Source organism: Taurulus bubalis (assembly GCF_910589615.1).
Source record: "Taurulus bubalis genome assembly, chromosome: 2".
Taxonomy (NCBI): domain Eukaryota; kingdom Metazoa; phylum Chordata; class Actinopteri; order Perciformes; family Cottidae; genus Taurulus; species Taurulus bubalis.
Window position 1 is genome coordinate 40,623,292 of NC_136590.1, and position 19,114 is coordinate 40,642,405.

General features: G+C 42.8%; 2 protein-coding genes across 2 annotated transcripts; both read right to left on the reverse strand.

Annotated features, from left to right (window-relative positions):
• Positions 1-746: 746 nt before the first annotated feature.
• On the reverse strand, positions 747-11,871 carry ankfy1 (ankyrin repeat and FYVE domain containing 1; the record flags this gene model as incomplete). Its single annotated transcript, XM_079237919.1, has 25 exons — positions 747-894; positions 978-1,068; positions 1,165-1,311; positions 1,420-1,544; positions 1,981-2,071; positions 2,235-2,382; positions 2,477-2,653; positions 2,750-2,950; positions 3,100-3,256; positions 3,334-3,452; positions 3,780-3,948; positions 4,425-4,578; positions 4,699-4,797; positions 4,914-5,115; positions 5,616-5,713; positions 5,821-6,023; positions 6,416-6,484; positions 6,576-6,780; positions 7,024-7,189; positions 7,305-7,454; positions 8,022-8,145; positions 8,296-8,431; positions 9,340-9,458; positions 9,729-9,951; positions 11,862-11,871. The coding sequence occupies 25 exons, from the start codon at positions 11,869-11,871 to the stop codon at positions 762-764; spliced, it is 3,516 nt and encodes a 1,171-aa protein (XP_079094045.1). The 3' UTR covers positions 747-761.
• A 3,685-nt stretch (positions 11,872-15,556) lies between these two features.
• ube2g1a (ubiquitin-conjugating enzyme E2G 1a) lies at positions 15,557-18,726 on the reverse strand. The gene is made up of 5 exons (XM_079233746.1): positions 18,597-18,726; positions 16,913-17,015; positions 16,679-16,776; positions 15,769-15,947; positions 15,557-15,677 (listed from the first exon to the last, which is right to left on the reverse strand). The coding sequence occupies exons 1-5, from the start codon at positions 18,640-18,642 to the stop codon at positions 15,591-15,593; spliced, it is 513 nt and encodes a 170-aa protein (XP_079089872.1). The 5' UTR covers positions 18,643-18,726; the 3' UTR covers positions 15,557-15,590.
• Positions 18,727-19,114: the final 388 nt, after the last annotated feature.

Genomic DNA, 19,114 nt, shown 5'->3' on the forward strand with positions numbered 1-19,114 from the left:
TAACACTTAAGACAATATCAATGTTACAATTCTGAATCAAAATGGATCTTACGAGATTAGATCTCAATTAAATAACGAGCTGAGATGCTTTCCCTTTTAACCCTTCTCGTCTGTCAACACATAATTGGAGTAGCAGATGAGTGAAACCCGAAAGATTCAAGAGAACACGTTAATAGATTCATTCCTTGGAGATTTGGTGATCTAGGGGCAATTTATCACTTTACTCTGCTCTTGGCTGACAGCAGGTTAAGCTCTCGTGTAAATCTAGATAATCCTTTTGTAGCATTGAATTGTTGTCTTTGGGCAGGTCACAGAGCACTAAAAGGCTGCAGATGGTGAAAGAACCCAACAAAGAACAGAAGAAAAAAGAAGAAAAGACCCTTCAAACGGTGGCTTGATTAAATGTTCATCATTGATTTGAAAAGTCCTGGTTGTTATAATAAGAGCTAATCATTACAAACATCATTGGGCTTGGGAAACTGATTAACAACCCGACTCCATCCATCATCAGCTGCTTATATCCACTTCAAGATACTTTGATCAAAACAAACGAAAAGACGATGTTTCACTTTCACTCTGACACATTAATAGTTTTTCATAGACTGGAATAGTATAAAGGTGATGACCCATGACTGTCCGGGAGTTTCTTGTACGTATGTCCTGCTACTGATGTCCCTTGGCCTGGTGTGCCTGAAAAGCTGTGCCGAGTTGGGCCGGGCATGGCCAGTGTCAAGAGGGTGGAGGATATCCAGGCCACTGCATTACGACACCCCACCCAGAGTTAGTACATCGAAGCAGATGTCGCACACCCTCACCGGCTTGTTCAAGTCAAACTTGATTATGGGGATCTCCTTTATAGAGCACTTGTGGCACAACAGGCGCCCACAGTGACGGCTGGAGTCAAGGAGGAGACACAAGATTAATTAGACATTGACACACAAAAGTATTATTTATTGCACAAAAGCTCTACTACTAACCAGTGATGTTTCCTCGTTGTAACACCAAACTTGGCAAGACATTCATAGCAGTTGGACCCATCACACCATGGAGGCTCTTTGGACAGCATATCTACACAATATCATGGGGTTTAATTATGTTGTATCAGAACGTATCACTTTTAATATATGGAGAAAGCCTGACAGATGAAGGAGTGTGAAAACGTACCTAGAAGGCGGAAGAGCAACTGTTTGGTTGCAACCTGGTAGTTGAAAATGTTGATGCCCTGGTTGTTATTGATGCCCAGTCGAGCCCCGGCCCTCACAATGGCACGGCACAGGTTTGCATTTCCTTTCATGTAGGCCAGGAGCAGAACTGAAATAAAATACAGGTCTCAGTCATACTATCACAAGTGTAACCCGAGTATCAGCAGGATACTTTGTGTACTGCTAACAGTAGCAGTAATTAAGCCAACGTCAGTACCTGTGTTGCCTTCATTATCGGGTTTGTCGAGAGGGTATTCAGACATACACTCCAAGAACAGCTCAAAAATGGCGGCGGCGTTCTCTTTCCCATAATGGCCAAGAACGTGCATTGGTGACTGACCCCTAAGTAGACACAGTAAGGTTAAAAGGAGACGGGTACGTTGGCTTTATAGTCTACAGAAGATTAATCTGTTATGTTTAAAAAGCTTAAACTTTCCACATTGTTAATACTCAGTTTCTATCTCATTTTCAGATCTCCATGGCGTTACGCTGCATTCAAAGCAAATCAGGTGTTGTATGTAGTAACTCAATTTGGCCTTGTGCACCAGTTTAAAATCCACCGTTTTGATGGGCCCCGTATCCTGGTTAGCTATTGAAAGTAAATATGACCGTTCTTTTTTTTAACGAGACAATCACTCGTGGGATCCACAAATTGGCCTTTAAGTGACACTCCCACAACACTGCACTAGTCGGTGTGAATGCAGCCTTTATGTTGCTGCTGCAATGACCTAAAAGTTGAATCTCAAGGAAACGTCGGACCCTGAAAAGGTGAGTGTACCTGAGATTGAAGGCTTCGGCATCAATGTTGGACTCTGTGAGAAGGGTTCTGACATTGTTAAGGCGGGCCTGCATCACAGCCAGATGCAAAGCTGTGGAGACCAAACAAAGATTAAAATGTTATTCTCATGATTGTTTGAATGTGGAATAATAAGGAATAATTAACTGAACAACAGAGACGAGAGGAACTTCCCCTGGAATTTTAAAAGCTGAAAGCAATGAAGCATAATAATAATAATAAAGAATGTACGGTACCATTATTGCCATTCTCGTCCTCGGCAGCAAAGTCGACTCCATTCTCCAGCAACACAGAACAAATAGTGGCCAGGTCCTGCTGGGCAGCCAGATGTAGTGCCGTCTGTCTGTGTTTGGTCAGCTCGTTGACTTTGGCCCCGGCGAGCAGCTGCAAGGAAGCAGAAAAATAAAAACAATATCATCTGCACCACTCTTTCAATAACACTTAACTTGGCCAGAATAGGAAATGCAGAGGTTCCTACCAAGTTGCGAACAATGATCTCAGATCCCGCCTGGACAGCCAGGTGGAGAGGGGTGAGTTTGGCTGCATCCTGAACCCTGGAGTTGACATTGGCTTGGACACTGATGAGGAACAGGACACTTTCGATGTCGGCGTTTTGCACAGCGACGTGGAGAAAATTACGTCCCTTGTTGTCCACCTGGACGGAAACAAAAGTTTGAGATTAATACTTTAATGTACAAAATCCTTACGAGTGATACAATGAGACAAACGGGTGCGTTTGTGTGAACGTCACCTGCTCAGCAGCACCAGGCTCCCTCTTGAGGATGGCCTCGGCGGCCTTATTGTTCTTGTTCGTCATAGCACAGGCGAAGGGGGTCATTCCTTGACGGTCGCGTATGTTGAGACGAATGTCTGGATGGGAAATGAGGAGCTGTATGATGACGTTGTGCTGGTTGCTAATGGCAGGGTGGATGGGAGCCCTGCCCTCTGCATCCTGACAGAAGAAGGACGGACACCGGATTAAACTCTTGGAAACAGAGCATGTTTTTTTTTTTTTTTTTACACACTTTGTAATCTCCCATTAGAAAATATATATTAAGTGTTATCGGACAGAAATGGACCCACTGACGTGACAGGACTGACCTGTGCATTAACATTAGCTCCAAACTCTAGAAGGCACTGCACCACGTCCTCCAGTCCCCAGCTGCTTGCAAGGTGGAGGGGCGTTTGTCCATCTCGGGCCTCTTCATCTCCTTCCCCGTTCGGGCCTGGCTTTCTGGTGCTGTTCACGTCACAACCACTACACACACAGACAGATAGTAAGTTAAGACAGCTAGCACCATCCATCTCAATAACGAGATAAAGAGATTGGCAGACCTGCGGACGAGGAAGCACGCAGTGACCTCACTATTCTCATCAACGGCTCTGTGCAGGAGGGTCTGCTGGCAGCCAGAGGGCCCTGTGCTCCAGGACGTCGCATCACAGCCATGGCGGACCTAGGTGAAACAAACAAGACTATGAAACACATGGTGTTTTGTTTTTTCCCTGTTTGGAACCAAGACCCTTCACTTGTCTCGGACATGGCCGATTAATGTGTGCAAGATGCTGTATGTAATATGGACATCACTACAGTTTGAATTCTATCAATAAACAGTACAACCAAAAAAAAAAAAAAAATATATATATATATATATATATATATATATATATATATATATATATATATATATATATATATATTCTAGATGCATCCAAACCAGTATACCAACGAGGAACTAGGAGGATACCACCATCTCTATTCGTTGCATAAGCTTTTGTCTCACCAGTGTGGATGCAATATCTTCCAGGCCATTCGCCAGAGCCAGCCACAATGGAGGGTCCCCTTTGTCATCCACCACAGACATATCTGCTCCTCTTGTGCAAATGGCATCCACCACCAGTGGCAGCTGGTTACTGATGGCCAACTGTAGTGCTGTTTGTCCCTCCTGGGTCCTGGTAGTGGGGGAAAATAGATATGAAGACATAAGAAAAATGTTCTAACTCTCCCCATAAAATTCCTAATTGGATACTGGGAGATTGCTTTAATAATGCCCGGAATTCATTTGTCTTTGCTGGCAGTGCAATTAAGGGGCCCTTCCTTTCCTGTCACATAATCTCTAATGTATCTTGTATCTAATTTTAGGTTGTTTTATTTTATGTTGCCCCTGCACTATACTTAGAAAGTGAAACTGAATATGGTTTTAACAAGTAAAGAAATGGCAGAAGATAGGGGCATTCTAGTTTGCGTCTGGCCGGGGAAACGCCCCAAGTTTATAGAAACAGACAGGAGAACTAGCACAGACGGCAATGTACTTCTGTGGACAGGACGAAACACATTTCAGCCACCTATAACACTGGTGGCATGCTGTCAAATGCATAAAATGACATTGCATAAATGCTTTACAACCGCAACGGAAGGCAGGCATTACCTAACACTGATGTTGGCCTGATGCTCCAGAAGGAAGAGGGCACTCTTGCTGTCCTGTCTTTGGATAGCCATGTGAAGCAGGGTTTGTCCATTGGACATAGTGTCATTAATAGAAGCCCCTGAGCCCAGCAGCTGAGCCGCTATGGTGTGCATACCTGACAGGGACAGATTGGACATAAATAAATCTCACACACACACATATATCACCATGCAGTCCTGTAACACGGTTAAGCACACAGTATTACATCTCCCCATTGTAGTGTAGTGCTGTGTACCTGTCCAGAGGGCCAAGCCCAGCACTGTCTGGTCCATGGAATCTTTGAGACTGAAGTCTGGAATGATCTGGAAGTTGTTGGTGGCGTGAAGTGCATTGGCTGAGATGGAACCATCGAGAGAAAGATAAGTGGGTCGTTTTCAGACGTTGAGGAACATTAGTGATAACATGTGCCGCAAGTGAAATCCTCGAACATTTAAATGTGTAAATGCTGACCTTTTTGTTCGAGGATGACGGAGACCACGTCCGGGTGGTTGTGCGCGATGGCCATGTGGAGGGGGGTCTGCGTGGCCACATCCACGGTGTCATCAGGCAGAGCCTTCTGGGTCTGCAGGTTGGGGTTGGCCCCTTGCTGGAGCAGCTCTGCCGTCAGGCTCGCTAGGCCACTGCGGCACGCGGTGTGAAGCGGGCTCTCACCCTGATAGAAGGCAAAAAGGATCAATAATGTCTTTATTAGTGAAGAATTTCATCCAAGTCTTGTGATTTAGGAATACGTTTTTTTTTTTGGTCTGCAGATGCAATTTGAAGAAAGATTCAGGTCCACATTAATGACTGCAGTTACATGCAAGTTAGACATCATTCAACTTGTGCACCGGTGCCACAGCTCTGACGTGATATATGAAATGAGAGATCTCTATAAAACTTTCGAAATTTCAAATGATAATTTCTCTTTTATTCCATGAATAAAACGGGGGACGAGAACAAGGCTGTATTTGTCTTTTTCTCTAGTTGTCTAGAAAATGTTATATCTCGGTTTTGTATAATGACAATAAAGTTGTAACGGATTCATTTTGGCACCATGTTCTGACCTACGATAAATTAATATAAACTGTATTAAAAGGTAAGAAATTAGATCTGTTAAAACTACCTGCACCTGACGGTTGTCTGTCTGTTGTGTGGCCTCATGTTAATACGCACCCATTTGTTGACATGGTTGACCTTTGCTCCATGTGTGGCAAGGAAAAGTGCAGCTGCCTCACTGCCTGCCCGAGCTGCTCTCTGCATGAGACAGTTTTCTTTAAGGGATGAAACAAAAAAGGGAGATGAAGTTGACTTTTAAAAGACATTAAAAGCAGCATTGTATTCTTAGAGATTGCTGTAACGGGAGGTTACTAAACAGCACCTGTGGTAGTGTCAGGTGCATCAGGATTGCTTCCTCTCTGGATAAGCTGGGCCGCGAAGCTATTCTCGTCAAACGAGGTGCCGTTCACGACCAGTGCACCGTCCTCAAACGGGTTTACCGAGGGGTCCGAGGCCACGGTGATGTACTGCAGGGCCAGCCACAGAGCTGTGCTGCCCTCGTGGTCCTTGAGTTCCAGGTCGAGCCTAAAGAGAGGGGCAGATTACACCACGTTACACGCAGGGTTCTCCTCACAGGTTAAATGATGGTCAGGGTCACATGGTCGTAAATATTGGTGCCTTCAAACGTGGTTGCATTCATGAGATTTTTGCCAATTCAAATCTTCTAAATGAATTAGTTGTCATGTTTGCTGGTGTTTTTTTTAATGTTATATTCATTGTCTCCTCTTCTTATTAGTGAGCATGGCAGGGAAAAGAAAACAGGTTTTCTAAGAGGAAATAAAAAAGGAATTTTGGATTAATTTAGGTCCATTAGCTAGATATGGTGGTCTTGTGAGTTAAACCAATTGAACACCAAGCACGTCGACTTCCCATGGCAGAAACTCCCTGATTCCCTGTGAAGGCAGTATGTAACTCACTGTTTGCACTGCAGTAGCTGGTTGAACACTGGCTCATTCCCCGACGCCACAGCTTCATGCAGCGGAGTTCTAAAATTGACAAAAAACAAAGCTGAAGCACCATCATACTTTGCACAGTCGTCGGCCACCGTTGCCTTCCCGTAACCTCCAGAAAACCGACCTCCCCTTGCTGTTCTGCATGTTGGGATTGGCGCCAGTCTTGAGCAGGGCCTCTGCGATGCGCGCCATGCCGCTCATCACCTCGACGGAGTGCTTCTTGGGGCTGAACGAACAGACCAGGTGAAGTGGGGTTTCCACCGCCCCCACGGTGGCTGCGTTCACCTGAGCCGAGTGGCGAATCAGGAAGATGGATGCAAATTCATCCCCTGGAGGAAGAGGAATAAAGATTAACAGTCATGAACGACGCATTTCTGCTTTCATGGAACATCTTGTGTTCACACTGGAACCAAGTCTGCACAAGAAAAAGACTTGAAATGAGTGTTTATGAAGGTTAATTCATAAGTGAACACCTTGGCAGCCAAGCCAAACGTTTGTTTTGTACACCACTTCTACAAGAAAGACACAAGGGTGCCAAAAAAAAAAAAAGTGTGTTAATAGTAATGACACACCTCTCTGGATGGCCTTATGCAGGAGGCTCCAGCCACTCTGGTCCACCATGTCCACATCTGCTTTGTTGTTCACCAGAGTCGTAGCAATACTCTCCAATTTACAAGCGAGCGCCAGGTCGAGTGCCAGGTCGCCATTGTTGTCCAGTTCATTCAGCTTGCCAGGTAGCTGAAAACGCCAAAAGCAAAATATAAAAGCTGTTAATAGTGCGATGGGGTATTCTGTCACGCTGGTTACACGGTAACAAAAGTTGATAATAAAAAGGCCATCGGAGGGGGCTGACCTGCGAGTCCATCTCCATGAGATAGAGGAAGACCACATCTTCTCGCTCCACTTTGATGGCTTTGTGGAGAGGATACTCTGTTTTGGACTTGATCATCTTGTACAGTAGTGGGGCGCTCATGGTGCTGAAATCTTCTTTCCTCAGGTCATCCTGACAGAACACAAGCAATGAAACGAAACACAGTGTCAGTGTCAAAACATAGCAACTGGCAAACAAGTGTCACCTGTTTTCTCAAAATCAACATGAAGCTTATTCATTGCTTCTGTGAACTGCAGCTATCAAAAGCTGAAGGTGTCAGAGGCTGAGGTGTCAGAGGCTGAGGTGTCAGAGGCCGGTGACAGTTAACAGACATTTTCTAAAGCCAAAGTCGTAAAGATAACCTTGACAACTGCCGAGCTGTGGCCTCTCTGGATTTATTGTATTGTAAATGATGAGGTGGCTCACCCTGGCGAGGCAACATAACACTGATCTGTCACAAATGAGTTAGCGTGTGGAGCTCAACCCACAGGGAAACGTGATTCAGGCGTGGCAGATAATAACATAATACAGAGCTTATAGCGGATAGCAAATTTACATGGTTTGGTAACGCGTCATTTTCAGTGCCATCAGCTCTGTTCAGTGCATGACTGAGAAAAAAAACACAACATACATACATCCATGTATGCCAACAAGAGCGCACTCCCCCTCAGTCAGAGTTGGCCTTGAACAAACACTCACCCAGTGGCTGGCTATGATCTCCCCACAGTAGTTCATCAGGGTGGTGGCATTTAGCTCCTCAGCTGTCTGGTAGAAGCGAATGCAATTCCTGACGTTCACCGAGGACATCACGCCCTTTTCACACCTGTCTCAGCGCAGAACCAAACACATTTTTTTGGCGGCCGTTAAGACCCAATGTCTATAATGTCATGCAACAGTAACGCTGCCACTAGAGCCATTTAAAATGTAACTGTGGCCTGCAGATTTAAAGTCTGTACATATGACTTGCGCCGACCTCTCTCTGAGCAGCTCGAGCTGGAAGCGGTTGGCCAGCTTCATCAAGTCAATATGAAAGGCGTCATCTTCCGTGAGTTCCAACTCATCCGTGTATGTCCAGCGCAGCATTGCCATGGCAACCTCCGGTTTGCAATCTGGAAATCCATCATGTCACCACGTCAGAAATGTACACAGTGATCCATTGCAAACCTGCTGTGATTTAGACAATTGAAAATATTATATAATAATAATAATAATAATAATAATAATAATAATAATAGGCAGTCATTTATATAAATTTAACCTAAACTGATTATCTTACCAGGAAACAGACAAGAGATCTGTCCAAAACTGGACTTTGACAGACTGCATGACTCGCTCCAAAATAAATATTATGTCATCATCTATTAACCCACAAGTATGTTGACTTACAGGGTAGCAAACGGATTTTTGGAGATGCACCTATTGCAGTGTTCTTGGCCGACACGGATTTAAAACTATTTTAAAGTCTAACCTGACGATCCGAATTTTGCCAATTTAGATTTTATTTGGCAGGATACACTACAATTTATGTTTATTTTCTGGAATTTACATTCTATTGCATGTTCACAACAAAACATTGACTATTAAATTACATTTCCTCCAGAACTGCACCAAGTTAAGGATCTTCTCTCACAGTTGCTCCAAATGTAATGCTTAATTTGAACATGAAGCGTTTCCACACAGACAACATAATGTGTGTGTGTGTGTGTGTGTGTGTGTGTGTGTGTGTGTGTGTGTGTGTGTGTGTGTGTGTGTGTGTGTGTGTGAGAGAGAGAGATACACTGCGACATTACAGTCTGTGCGTGCTATGTAAAATTATCATTTTCTGTATGTGTACAAATTTGACCAGCAAAAACTCAGATATGAGACTGATCGGGCGATCACGGAGCATGGATGATCAGCTGACAACTGCCTGGTTTTGACTGGTGGCCGATCAATCGATGCATCTCTTCATTACTGGATTTTCATTATGATTTAAGCTACTAATTGAACACAGCGACGCCCCACCAGGGTATCTCACCAGAGAGGTCCAGCTCAGCGGTGGAGGCCATGTTGGCCAAACTCCAGACATCACTGCGAGCAGCCAACACAAACTTGTGGGCAGAGAGATTCTCCCCTGCAACTTTCACTTTCAGATCACTGCAAAAGAAAGCATTCACCTGAGAAACAAAGTCTACGTCTTCAACCATGCTGAAACTAATCCACACGTTCAACAGCACCTAAAAACATGACCTACAGTAGCAGGGTTTATTGACGCTGTGCAACAAGCCCATCAACTGCAACAGATGTATCACACAACGCCACACAACCACAGCAGACACACAACTACATAGTAGCATTTTCAGGATTCCTGGATAGGCAACATCTCAAGCAAAACCCACACTCGTCCATTCCAACCACGATCCTCACCTGTACTGTTCCTGCTGATAGAGTTCAGCCACGATGACCAGCAGACGGCTAATGAAGGTGTCTGCAGCCGTGGGGTTGGGGGCAGAGCCAGAGCCGGAGCCCTGGCTCGAGGCCTGGGCAGCGAGCACGGCACAGCGCCTCTCTGTGTCGGCCAGCTTCTGTTGCATCTTCACATACTCCTGCCTGAGCAGGGCCAGGTGCTTCTGCAGCTTGGCCACCTCCTCTGTCACGCATCAAGATGCAGGAGACAGACACAGGAGGACAAAACAAGACGCAGGGATGCAAAGAGTAGGTTAGAAAGCAAGACATTTTTTTAAGCACGTTTCCCCTTAAAGTGAAAGGGGTGGTTCAAAGCACAATGGTTCCAAAGTAAAGTACCTAGTTACACTTCTTAGTTTTACCAAAATATTTGTTTCAAGATTATTCTGATGGCATTGACTGTTTGGCAGGGAACTGGATTTGCATCTACGTTACTAAAGCTTTGAAAAATGCGACCTGATCCATTATTTATATTCATAATACTGGTCTATTTCTTGTGACTCTTTACCATGTCACCTTTCTTCAACAAAAAAAGAAATTTTCAGCATCTGCCGTGTAAGACATACAAGATGCACATTTCTGAATCTTGAGGACAGATGACATAATTTTTGGTTTGGATAATGCTTTCCCCTTTTCCTCTGAAAAAAAAAAAAAGAACACTACTTTCCACAGAGTTTCGTCTTACAACACAGTTTATGCCTCATCCTCGAAGTCCACTGAGGCCCATTTCCTTCCTTTAAAACCAGTTAAGTTTAAGCGAAGAAAGAATGCTGAGACGGCACGTTACTTTGTCCTCCCTCGTGAACCGTTACTGGCACAGCTACTGGTCATGAGGAACAGAGAGAGAAAAAACACCTAATCAGCTCAACACAGGAAGGGCTGTATGGAGGAGCAGCAGCTTGGGGCCAACTGACCAGCCACTGGACACATTCTTATACCATAATCCACTTTCCTTTTTGCTGGATTTAGCAGGCATCATTAATGCATCTGCAAAGCCTTTCTACCTGCAGCCTCGGACAGTTTGCCTTCAGACAACTGTACATAGTCAACATTTAAAAACAATGCACCCTCATCAAAACTAGTATAACATTCACTTGTATTTTGTCAGGACTTGTGAACATGACCTCATCTCTTTTTGAAGGCAATAAACCAAGGCATTGGCTGTTGAACAACATAACGAGCATACTATCAAGCTCTGCCACTCACAACAGAATATAGACATTGCGGGGGTCATTTAAAAAAAAAAAAAGGAGGAAAGAAGGGGCATTCTCCATTTTTCTTGAAGTATGAGCGCAAACAATCATTGAACATGTCCAAACAAACACGCCTTCTGCGTAGTAACAGCCATAACCCCACATTAGGGAGTGTTTCTCTAGATTCAAGTCGGGAGCGTGAAGTAGCTTTCCCTTGAGGAGGAGCACGGGGCAGACGTCCCCTCGTGCCCGGGGCTGAATACAGGTGGTGTATTTGGCCACAGCACTCCTGCCAGGTGGTGCAGGCGACACCTTCCAGGAGTGACAAGTCCCCTGTCCTGTCAAGCGTCTTATTTACCCTCCACTTCACGGGAGAAGAAGTCAAATCAACGTTATGATTCAAAATAAAAAAGGTCTGGTAACGGGGCGTTAACGTCCCCGTTTACTACTACCATTATAACGTGACGGCTAGTTAATGAGATAACGTAACGTTAGAGTTTAGATCCAATCCATGTAGCTGGCATCTAGCTAACGTTAAACCGTAATACCAACGTCACCTGGATATTCTGTAAGTTAACATAGTGCTTTTTTCTCACGAAGCGGACCAGCAATCCGCCCAAACAAGAATTATTCTCCGCAGTCCGACCCAACAACATCTTGTCCGGTTCGGCTAACTGGAAGCTATAATAAAATCCAGCTAGCAACGTCAACGAGAGCTAGCGGCAGAGGTTGCTCACTGGCAGGCGACGAGACAGGCAGCGCGACGCTTCATATGTTCAACCACGGTCAATGCACGGTATATTAAACAGACACGACACTAGTTGATTCGGGCCAACGGCTCCACAAACGTACGGCAGCAGGGAGTGTACCAAACAGTAGGGGAAAAAACCCAATCTCATACCTTCCGCCATGTTGCTCCGCGTTAGCTCCGTGGCCTGATGTTCTCTATCGCGATATGACGAAGAGCCGGATAGTGGGCAGTGGTGCTGCGTTCAAGTGGTTCTCACAGCGCGTTAGTTGATCACATGACCGTTACTATGGCACTGGAGCGGAACGTTATAGTATTACGTTGCTAGATTTACACGCTTGGTTTGATTGACAATATGACGGTGATGCTTTTATATACCCCTAGGCTTAAAAGGTATTCACTTGAGCAATTTTCTCCGTCACAAAAACAGCTGTCCTGGGTGTCAACTCTTGTGATTTCATTGTCGTGTCCACTGACGGGAGCCAAGAGGAGGTCGGTACAGGACGGGCCTGCAAATTGGTGACCGGTTGTCAAACTCATGTTGCCTTCAGGTGTTGCTGCTAAACTTCAGTACAGCAGTACTGAGAGTGCATATTATGCCAGAAGCTCAACAGGGACCAAGATATCAGGTGATCAAGTTTTTGAGTTTAGGAAAAATAGAAACCCTTGTTCTTGTTGTTGATCACATATCTCCCAAACCACTGAAGAAACACTTAGTTGAGGACTGCTGTGATTTGTTGTTATGTTTGAAGCTCACTTTCCTCTCTGGAGCATTACATATGATTTACTTCAGCAGAAAGTGAATATATATATATATATATATATATATATATATATATATATATATATATAAATTTGCGATATATAAAATGCTCTAACTTTCCTAGTTGACAGTGTGATTGCTTGTGACTGGTCAAGCAGAACAGTTTACGCACCTGTAACCCGCAATAATGTTAAAGTAGCTCTGATAATTCAAATATTTGGCTGAGGTTTGCCACCAGCAACACTGGACTGCTTTTAATTCTCATCCCCCCCCAAAAAAATCAGGCAATAAAAAAAAAACAGTTGACTAGCAAAGCAGGCTACAGTACATGCTCTCGCTCTTAGTACAATCACCTAAATCAATGATAGACCCCTCATGTGAAGAATATTATACCAAAATATATTATTTAAAGACTGATCTTGCTGAGAAAAGAAGCATAAACTAATTAAATGTTGTATTAATGGTCTAAATATCTACAATATTTAGTGAAGACTTTGTTGTCAGTAATACAATATTTTTTGCAATAGCACTGCGTACATGAAAAGGTTTCGGTCGTCTTTGTCATGACCAACATGCAACACACCTGAATTAAACACACCAGTAAATATTGAAAAAAAGTCATATTTTAGAAGAACTCACTACAGGTGACGGGATTTCTTAACATGAAAAATATACATCGGTATTTTGTCTTTGTACATTAGGCAAAACTGCAATAGTTCAGTGAGCAGAATAATCGTGAGATGGTGGAACCGGGGATAAGAGCAACAAAACAAAAGGGGCACACATACTGTATACACACACACTCGTTCGCAAACAAAATCCCAGAAACATTCAGCAAAACAAAAGTACAATAAAGCATGCATAACAATTCCTACCGAGGACAACACAGACAAGTAAAGGAGCGGCTGCTAAAATAACGGAATATAAGAGAGGACTTCAAATTGTATCAGGATATAAAAAAATGAATGTGTACACCTCATACTAGAGGAGTTATTGCTACACCAAATTGTTACCAATACCCAAATTATACAGATTCCCTGTGCACTGGCTATTAAATAAATTCATACATAGGTTGCACACAATTTCTCCATCTTTTTTTTTAAACAATTTTTTAAAAACATTTGTTCAATGCAGGGGTGAAGTGGCCAAGCATTTTATTAGGAGGCACTTTTGAAAAAAAGATAAAAACTAAATTTAGCATGCACAAAAATGAAGGGGGCATGTTGCCTTTCTTGCATCGAGAACTCAACTGAGCAAGATGTTAAGACTTCAAATCAAAGGAAAACAAATTCAGTCACGTACACATAAGATGTTGAGTTCCGAGAGTGTGAAAGAACCCGCAAGAACAGCGCTCGCGTTTCTAATATGGCGGTATTCCCTTCCTTCGTCACGTCAGTCATCTCTCGCTGGGATCTGTCCGGCTCTGCAGAGGTGACATTCCTCCAACAGCGTCACAATTCTCTTTCTATTTAAGACATCCTGTTCAAACAATCTGAAGAGAACTAATGCATGCTGGAGTTGAGAGGGGGAAATGGAAAAATAAATCTATCTGAACCAGCGCTATTCATTTGGTCTAAGTGTCTTGATGGAAGGAAAGGGAGCTTATATATTATCCGGTTTAGTCTGTGCTATATACATGTCTTTACAATATCTTCCTGAATGTTGAAGCAGTTCATAGACTTGGAAAATGTTTTATCATCTTCTGGGTATTTGTTTTTGTTTTGCGTTTTTGAATTGGCACTTGCTTGGCGGTTTTCTGTCAGCCATGGTAGTCACTGTTATGTTCTATTGCAGCCTACAGCAGCCAGTCTGTTGCTGCCAAAAAATAAAAGAGGACAAGCCTGGCGACAGGGTGGAAGAGGGCAGGAAATAGTGCCATGTTGATTTTCAATTGGAGACCTGTAGGGAAGCACACGATAAATAACAGAAGAGTTGTGAGGAAGCGTTGAGATCAATTGCACAAGTCAACAACAACGCATGCAAATATGAAATGATTCAATGAATGATCAAATGATCAAAATGGCAGCAAAAGATTTGAAGCACCTTCAACCAGCTGGATGTGTGTGTGTGTGTGTGTGTGTGTGTGTTTTATTCAAAGTGAAGGTGTAAAGTCGATAATCCGTTACTTTTAATCTAGTTAGTTTGACAGCTGTTGCACCACGTGGTCAGATGACAGTGTGAGGCAACTACTTCAACCGATACAAGCCATAGACTGTATAACAAGTAGGACATGTCAGCTTCTTGAAGCCAATTCATCTTGACCGCCCCCTGGTGGCTGGCTGCAGTACAAGTCAGAAACCCACATAATCAAGGAAACGTCTAATACATTTGTTTACAAAACACGATTCCTGGCACTTTATGTACTTATTATCGCGCTGATGTATGTTCACATAATCATTTTTTTAGTTTGAACTAGTTATTTGATGCCATAAAACAGGGGAGGGACATAATGATGGACAGCTGTGACTTTCACGATAAACGAGCTGCGGCCGTGCATCGCTCGCAATTGGTTTCACGCTCGTACAGTGGGAGGAAGTGGAGATGCGTCGTCTATGATACAAGTCTATGATACAAGCCCATTCATCATGACTGGCCAGTTACACTGTGACTAAATGTCTTTGTTATGACCCACTCAAGTGGATATCACCTAACTTACTTAAAAGAAACAATTCAGAAACATCAAAGATTGACTTGTTATGCAGCAGTAGTGAGTATAAAAGCAGCAGTAGTGAGTATAAAAGCACCACCGTTTCCAACTGTGAAGCTTATTATGTAAAAACATTTAAACGGTGTAATTAAACTTAATGGTAATTGCGGTGCGAAGTTCACAGTGCTTTAGAGAGGCATGCAGTTTCTGGCGTTGTTTAACTAAACTGCGCTGTACAGAAATGTGTTTCTATCGTTTTGTCCACCCAATTTATAACGCTGCGGGTCGGCTAAACAGCAGAACCATCCTCTCTGTATAATGCTTTACAGTTGATTTGAATCGACCTGATGCAACAGGCAGCCACTTCAGAACTGCTGAGGTCAGTTGTGATTTGTGAACCAAAAGGTTTTAGAAAAAGGTTAAAGTTGAAAATACTTGCCCTGAAAACATGAAGCTCGATCCCTGCTGAACATCACTCAAACGCAGTCTCTTGGCTTTTTCGTACACAACGTGCAACTTTCCTTTTGAATGCGCCGTGTCTGTCCTCCCGCCACTCTTTCTGCAGGGGGGAGGAACAGAAATAGAAAAGTACAGTAATTGCATTCAGATACCATTTCTGTTTAAACTTCTTTTTCAACAAGTAGACTTACTGCAGCATCCACATTGGCTGGCGAGTCACCATTTGGGTCTGCCAACATAGAGATAACACTAATCATGATGGTTTCCACCGTGTGGATCGGCAGCCAGCGCTCCTCTGGTTTCTCATAGCCGTACTTGTCCTCCCCAGGCTCGTGCAAAATAGAAATACAGACATCTCCATTCTTGTCAACTGGAAATAAAAACAAACAAACATGCAGAGTACAATTTATGAAGCAGGAAATGCTTTTTGCTGTTCCTATGGTAAAAAGATGTTTGTAATACTCATAAACATAAAATATGTAGCCCTTCAGCTACCAACCCGATTAATGATACTGTTTATATACAGTGCCTATATAAAATATTTGCCTCTACTTTTAAATAAATATTTATGCCCATCAGCGTTGCACATGTGCACATATTTTTACCCAGTCAGCAGGCCTCTACACACCGGGGACGTGAAGAATTAAAAAAAAAGAGAAATACTCTGCAGCGAATATATTTCGCAGAAGAACTATTCATACTTGCAGCGATGCAAATTTGTGACACAATAGATTTTTCTGTTGTAAAGCCTTAGCTACTGAATGCTATTTTATTGAGTATCCTTTTAGCGAAATGCTCGGAGTGATTTCTCCCCTTGTAAACAATAAATTCAAACCTTGTTCAATAGTATGTTGGAACTGTTTGAAGTTGACTCTGCTAGACTCTTACTGAACTTGCTGGGGAAAGTATTGCTCTGAATGTTTCTTAAATTTAAAAAAGGTAATTTGAATGTATGAACTAATGCAATGAATGAGCATGGAATTCATGAATTGCGTGTCTATATCTCTTGGTAATAAAACTCCTAAACGGGTCTAAAAATGGAACTACGTGTCTAGCTACGAACAAAAGCAAAATTATTCAGTGTGCTACACCTGTACCTACCATTAGGATGCCAAATATCTGTGATAAATTTCATTTTTGGTGGCCTGAGAGGGTAGTCTTTGGGAAATGTCAGATGAGCTTTAAACACGCCACCTTCACTGTGAACAAAAAAACATAATAGGTGAATTTTGATCACGTTTCAAAGCATCCAAAGCAAAAGAGGCAATATGAGTTGTTACACAACATAACACAGCTCTTCTACTATATCTCATCTTAAGACAGTGATAGACTTACTACAGTGTATCTGGAGGACCGATGATGAGGACTTCCCATCTGTAGAGATCATTATCCTCGATCAGTCCTGCTGAGAACCCTTCCACTGGGTTTTTGTTCAGCTCTAGATAAAAAGTCAGAAAACCATTAGCTTGTATCATAATGCTTCCAGTATGATGGTTGACTGATGTTTTGCTTTCTGAAGACTGCTGAGGAGACAACATATCCCACTTGTCTTAGGAGACCTGCCGGGGGTTTGAATAAGCAGCAGCATGTTGGTAAAAGCACACACCACCTTAGTGGTCCACAGCGAGCTCATAATGAAGAGAATTTAAAGACACCACAACTCCTCACATTTCACCCAGTCTTCATCCGATTTGGCAGATTTCGATGACCAAAAAAAGAAGGTAATTGTGTGCCAATACCTGCCATTTAACATTTTCATGGAAATGGACAAGTTTATTTTTCTTCCGAATTCAACTCAAAATATTAGTTGGCACTGCAGAAGCAATAACGTCTGTAGCTCAGTGGTCACGAGTCGGATTTAATTGGACATTTTGCACAATCAATTATTTGTTTATTGGTAAAGCTTGGAACAGGGACAGTATGTGCTCTATGGAGGCACAGGAACTGATGGTATTCAACGTTTCTGCATGTCCACTTACAATAGCTGCCTCTGTGTTTCATGTCTGATACTTTAGTGAGTTTCAACAAAACGTCAGACTTAGGATTCAATAGGTGTATGTCTAAAACAAAGAACAGGTATTTGTCAATGACAATGTAGTTATTCCATTATTAAACAGACTCTGCAACAGATCCAGGTATGGATAAGAAGGAAACTTAAACAAAATTTGTTAATTTCAATCAAAAAATGTTCAGGTCCATTACCAATCAACTAAGTTATGGAGAAAATACCTGAAAACTACAAAGTAGTACATAATGGCCCTGAAAGGTTGCTGATGGAAAATACAATCTTAGTAATAACAGGTAACATTAACGTGCTATGAGCCAAAAACATTAAACAACGTGGGTTTAATATTGCTTTCGTAAAGATGCCAATATTAGGGTTGCTAAATGAAAATCGCGAATAACGTCAGAGATTGCGAGATTAACGTTAGCTCGTTAGCTTGACGTGTCGAAGCTAACAACAGTAACAGCAGCTAACTTGAGCATACAGATGTAGCGAGTTGGCTAAATATGTAAATAATTATGTATGTTAGCAAGATAAATACGGTCAACTAGGAAGAAAATAACTTAAACGTGTGCATAAATATAGCAATCAACATCCCGTCGATCACATAACTAGCAAGCACTATTACTAAAAATACAAAACCCCACTTGTTATGTCGCATAAAATAGATGTAAACACATCGAGCCAGCTCGATGCTAACGTTAGGCTAACCACTGTTAGCTAGCCCGACACCAGTTGGGACTTCTGACAGCGGCTTTCAACCTAGATCAGTGCGCGGCGTCGAAACCAGTTGGTCTCCCAACACACTGGAGGAGTTTACTTGTTAAGAGTGGAATGGGCCTGTCGACAACCACTGCGATAATCTAAACGCAGTTCATTTGTCGCGGGACAGTGAGGGTGGCGTGGAGAGATTCAAGAAAGCAGTTTGCCCCGCCAGCTTCGTTTGACTCCCGGCTAACGGCAGTGTTCGGTCCGCCGCTAGCTCGGCGTCAGTTAATACTAAGGTTTAATTACCTGCAAGCTGTCTCCTGAGTAACAGCACTGACTGCGGCTCTGTCATAGCGTAGCAATTATGATGCAGCAATGTGCAATGGTAATATTTTGAGGTAACAGCGTTAATTTAACGTTCACCAAACTGTACTTCGTCCCCTCTATTTTCCGTTTAGTATTCTCGTCATTCTTCTTCTTCGGAGTCTTCTTCTGCAGCTGCTGCTTCTTCTTCTTTGGTATTTTACAGAAGCCGGCATCCTGAGTGACGCACCACTGCCACCTTGTGGATATAGCTTCGATATCAATCTTTCACAGAATTACTGCACCAATCATATCCTTCATGAAGAATAACAATCAATAACGCTCTTGAAATTACAGTTTCCGATCCTTAATCTATTCATTATGATCTACTATTTTCACCCTCCACTATATCTAATACTCTAAAGATAGAGGTTTGTCAGTCTTTATCGTCTTATTCCTATAGGTAGCATTGCTCTCTGATTAGCTTCCAGCTGGACTATGACCAAACAGGCAAACAAATA

Coding starts and splice junctions, on each gene's coding strand:
- ube2g1a (XM_079233746.1), bottom strand. CDS start 18,642: ATGACAGAGCCGCAGTCAGTGCTGTTACTCAGGAGACAGCTTGCAG. Junction 17,016..18,596: donor ACTCAGGAGACAGCTTGCAG/GTAATTAAACCT, acceptor CTTTTTATCTAG/AGCTGAACAAAAACCCAGTG. Junction 15,948..16,678: donor AGATATTTGGCATCCTAATG/GTAGGTACAGGT, acceptor TTTTATTTCCAG/TTGACAAGAATGGAGATGTC.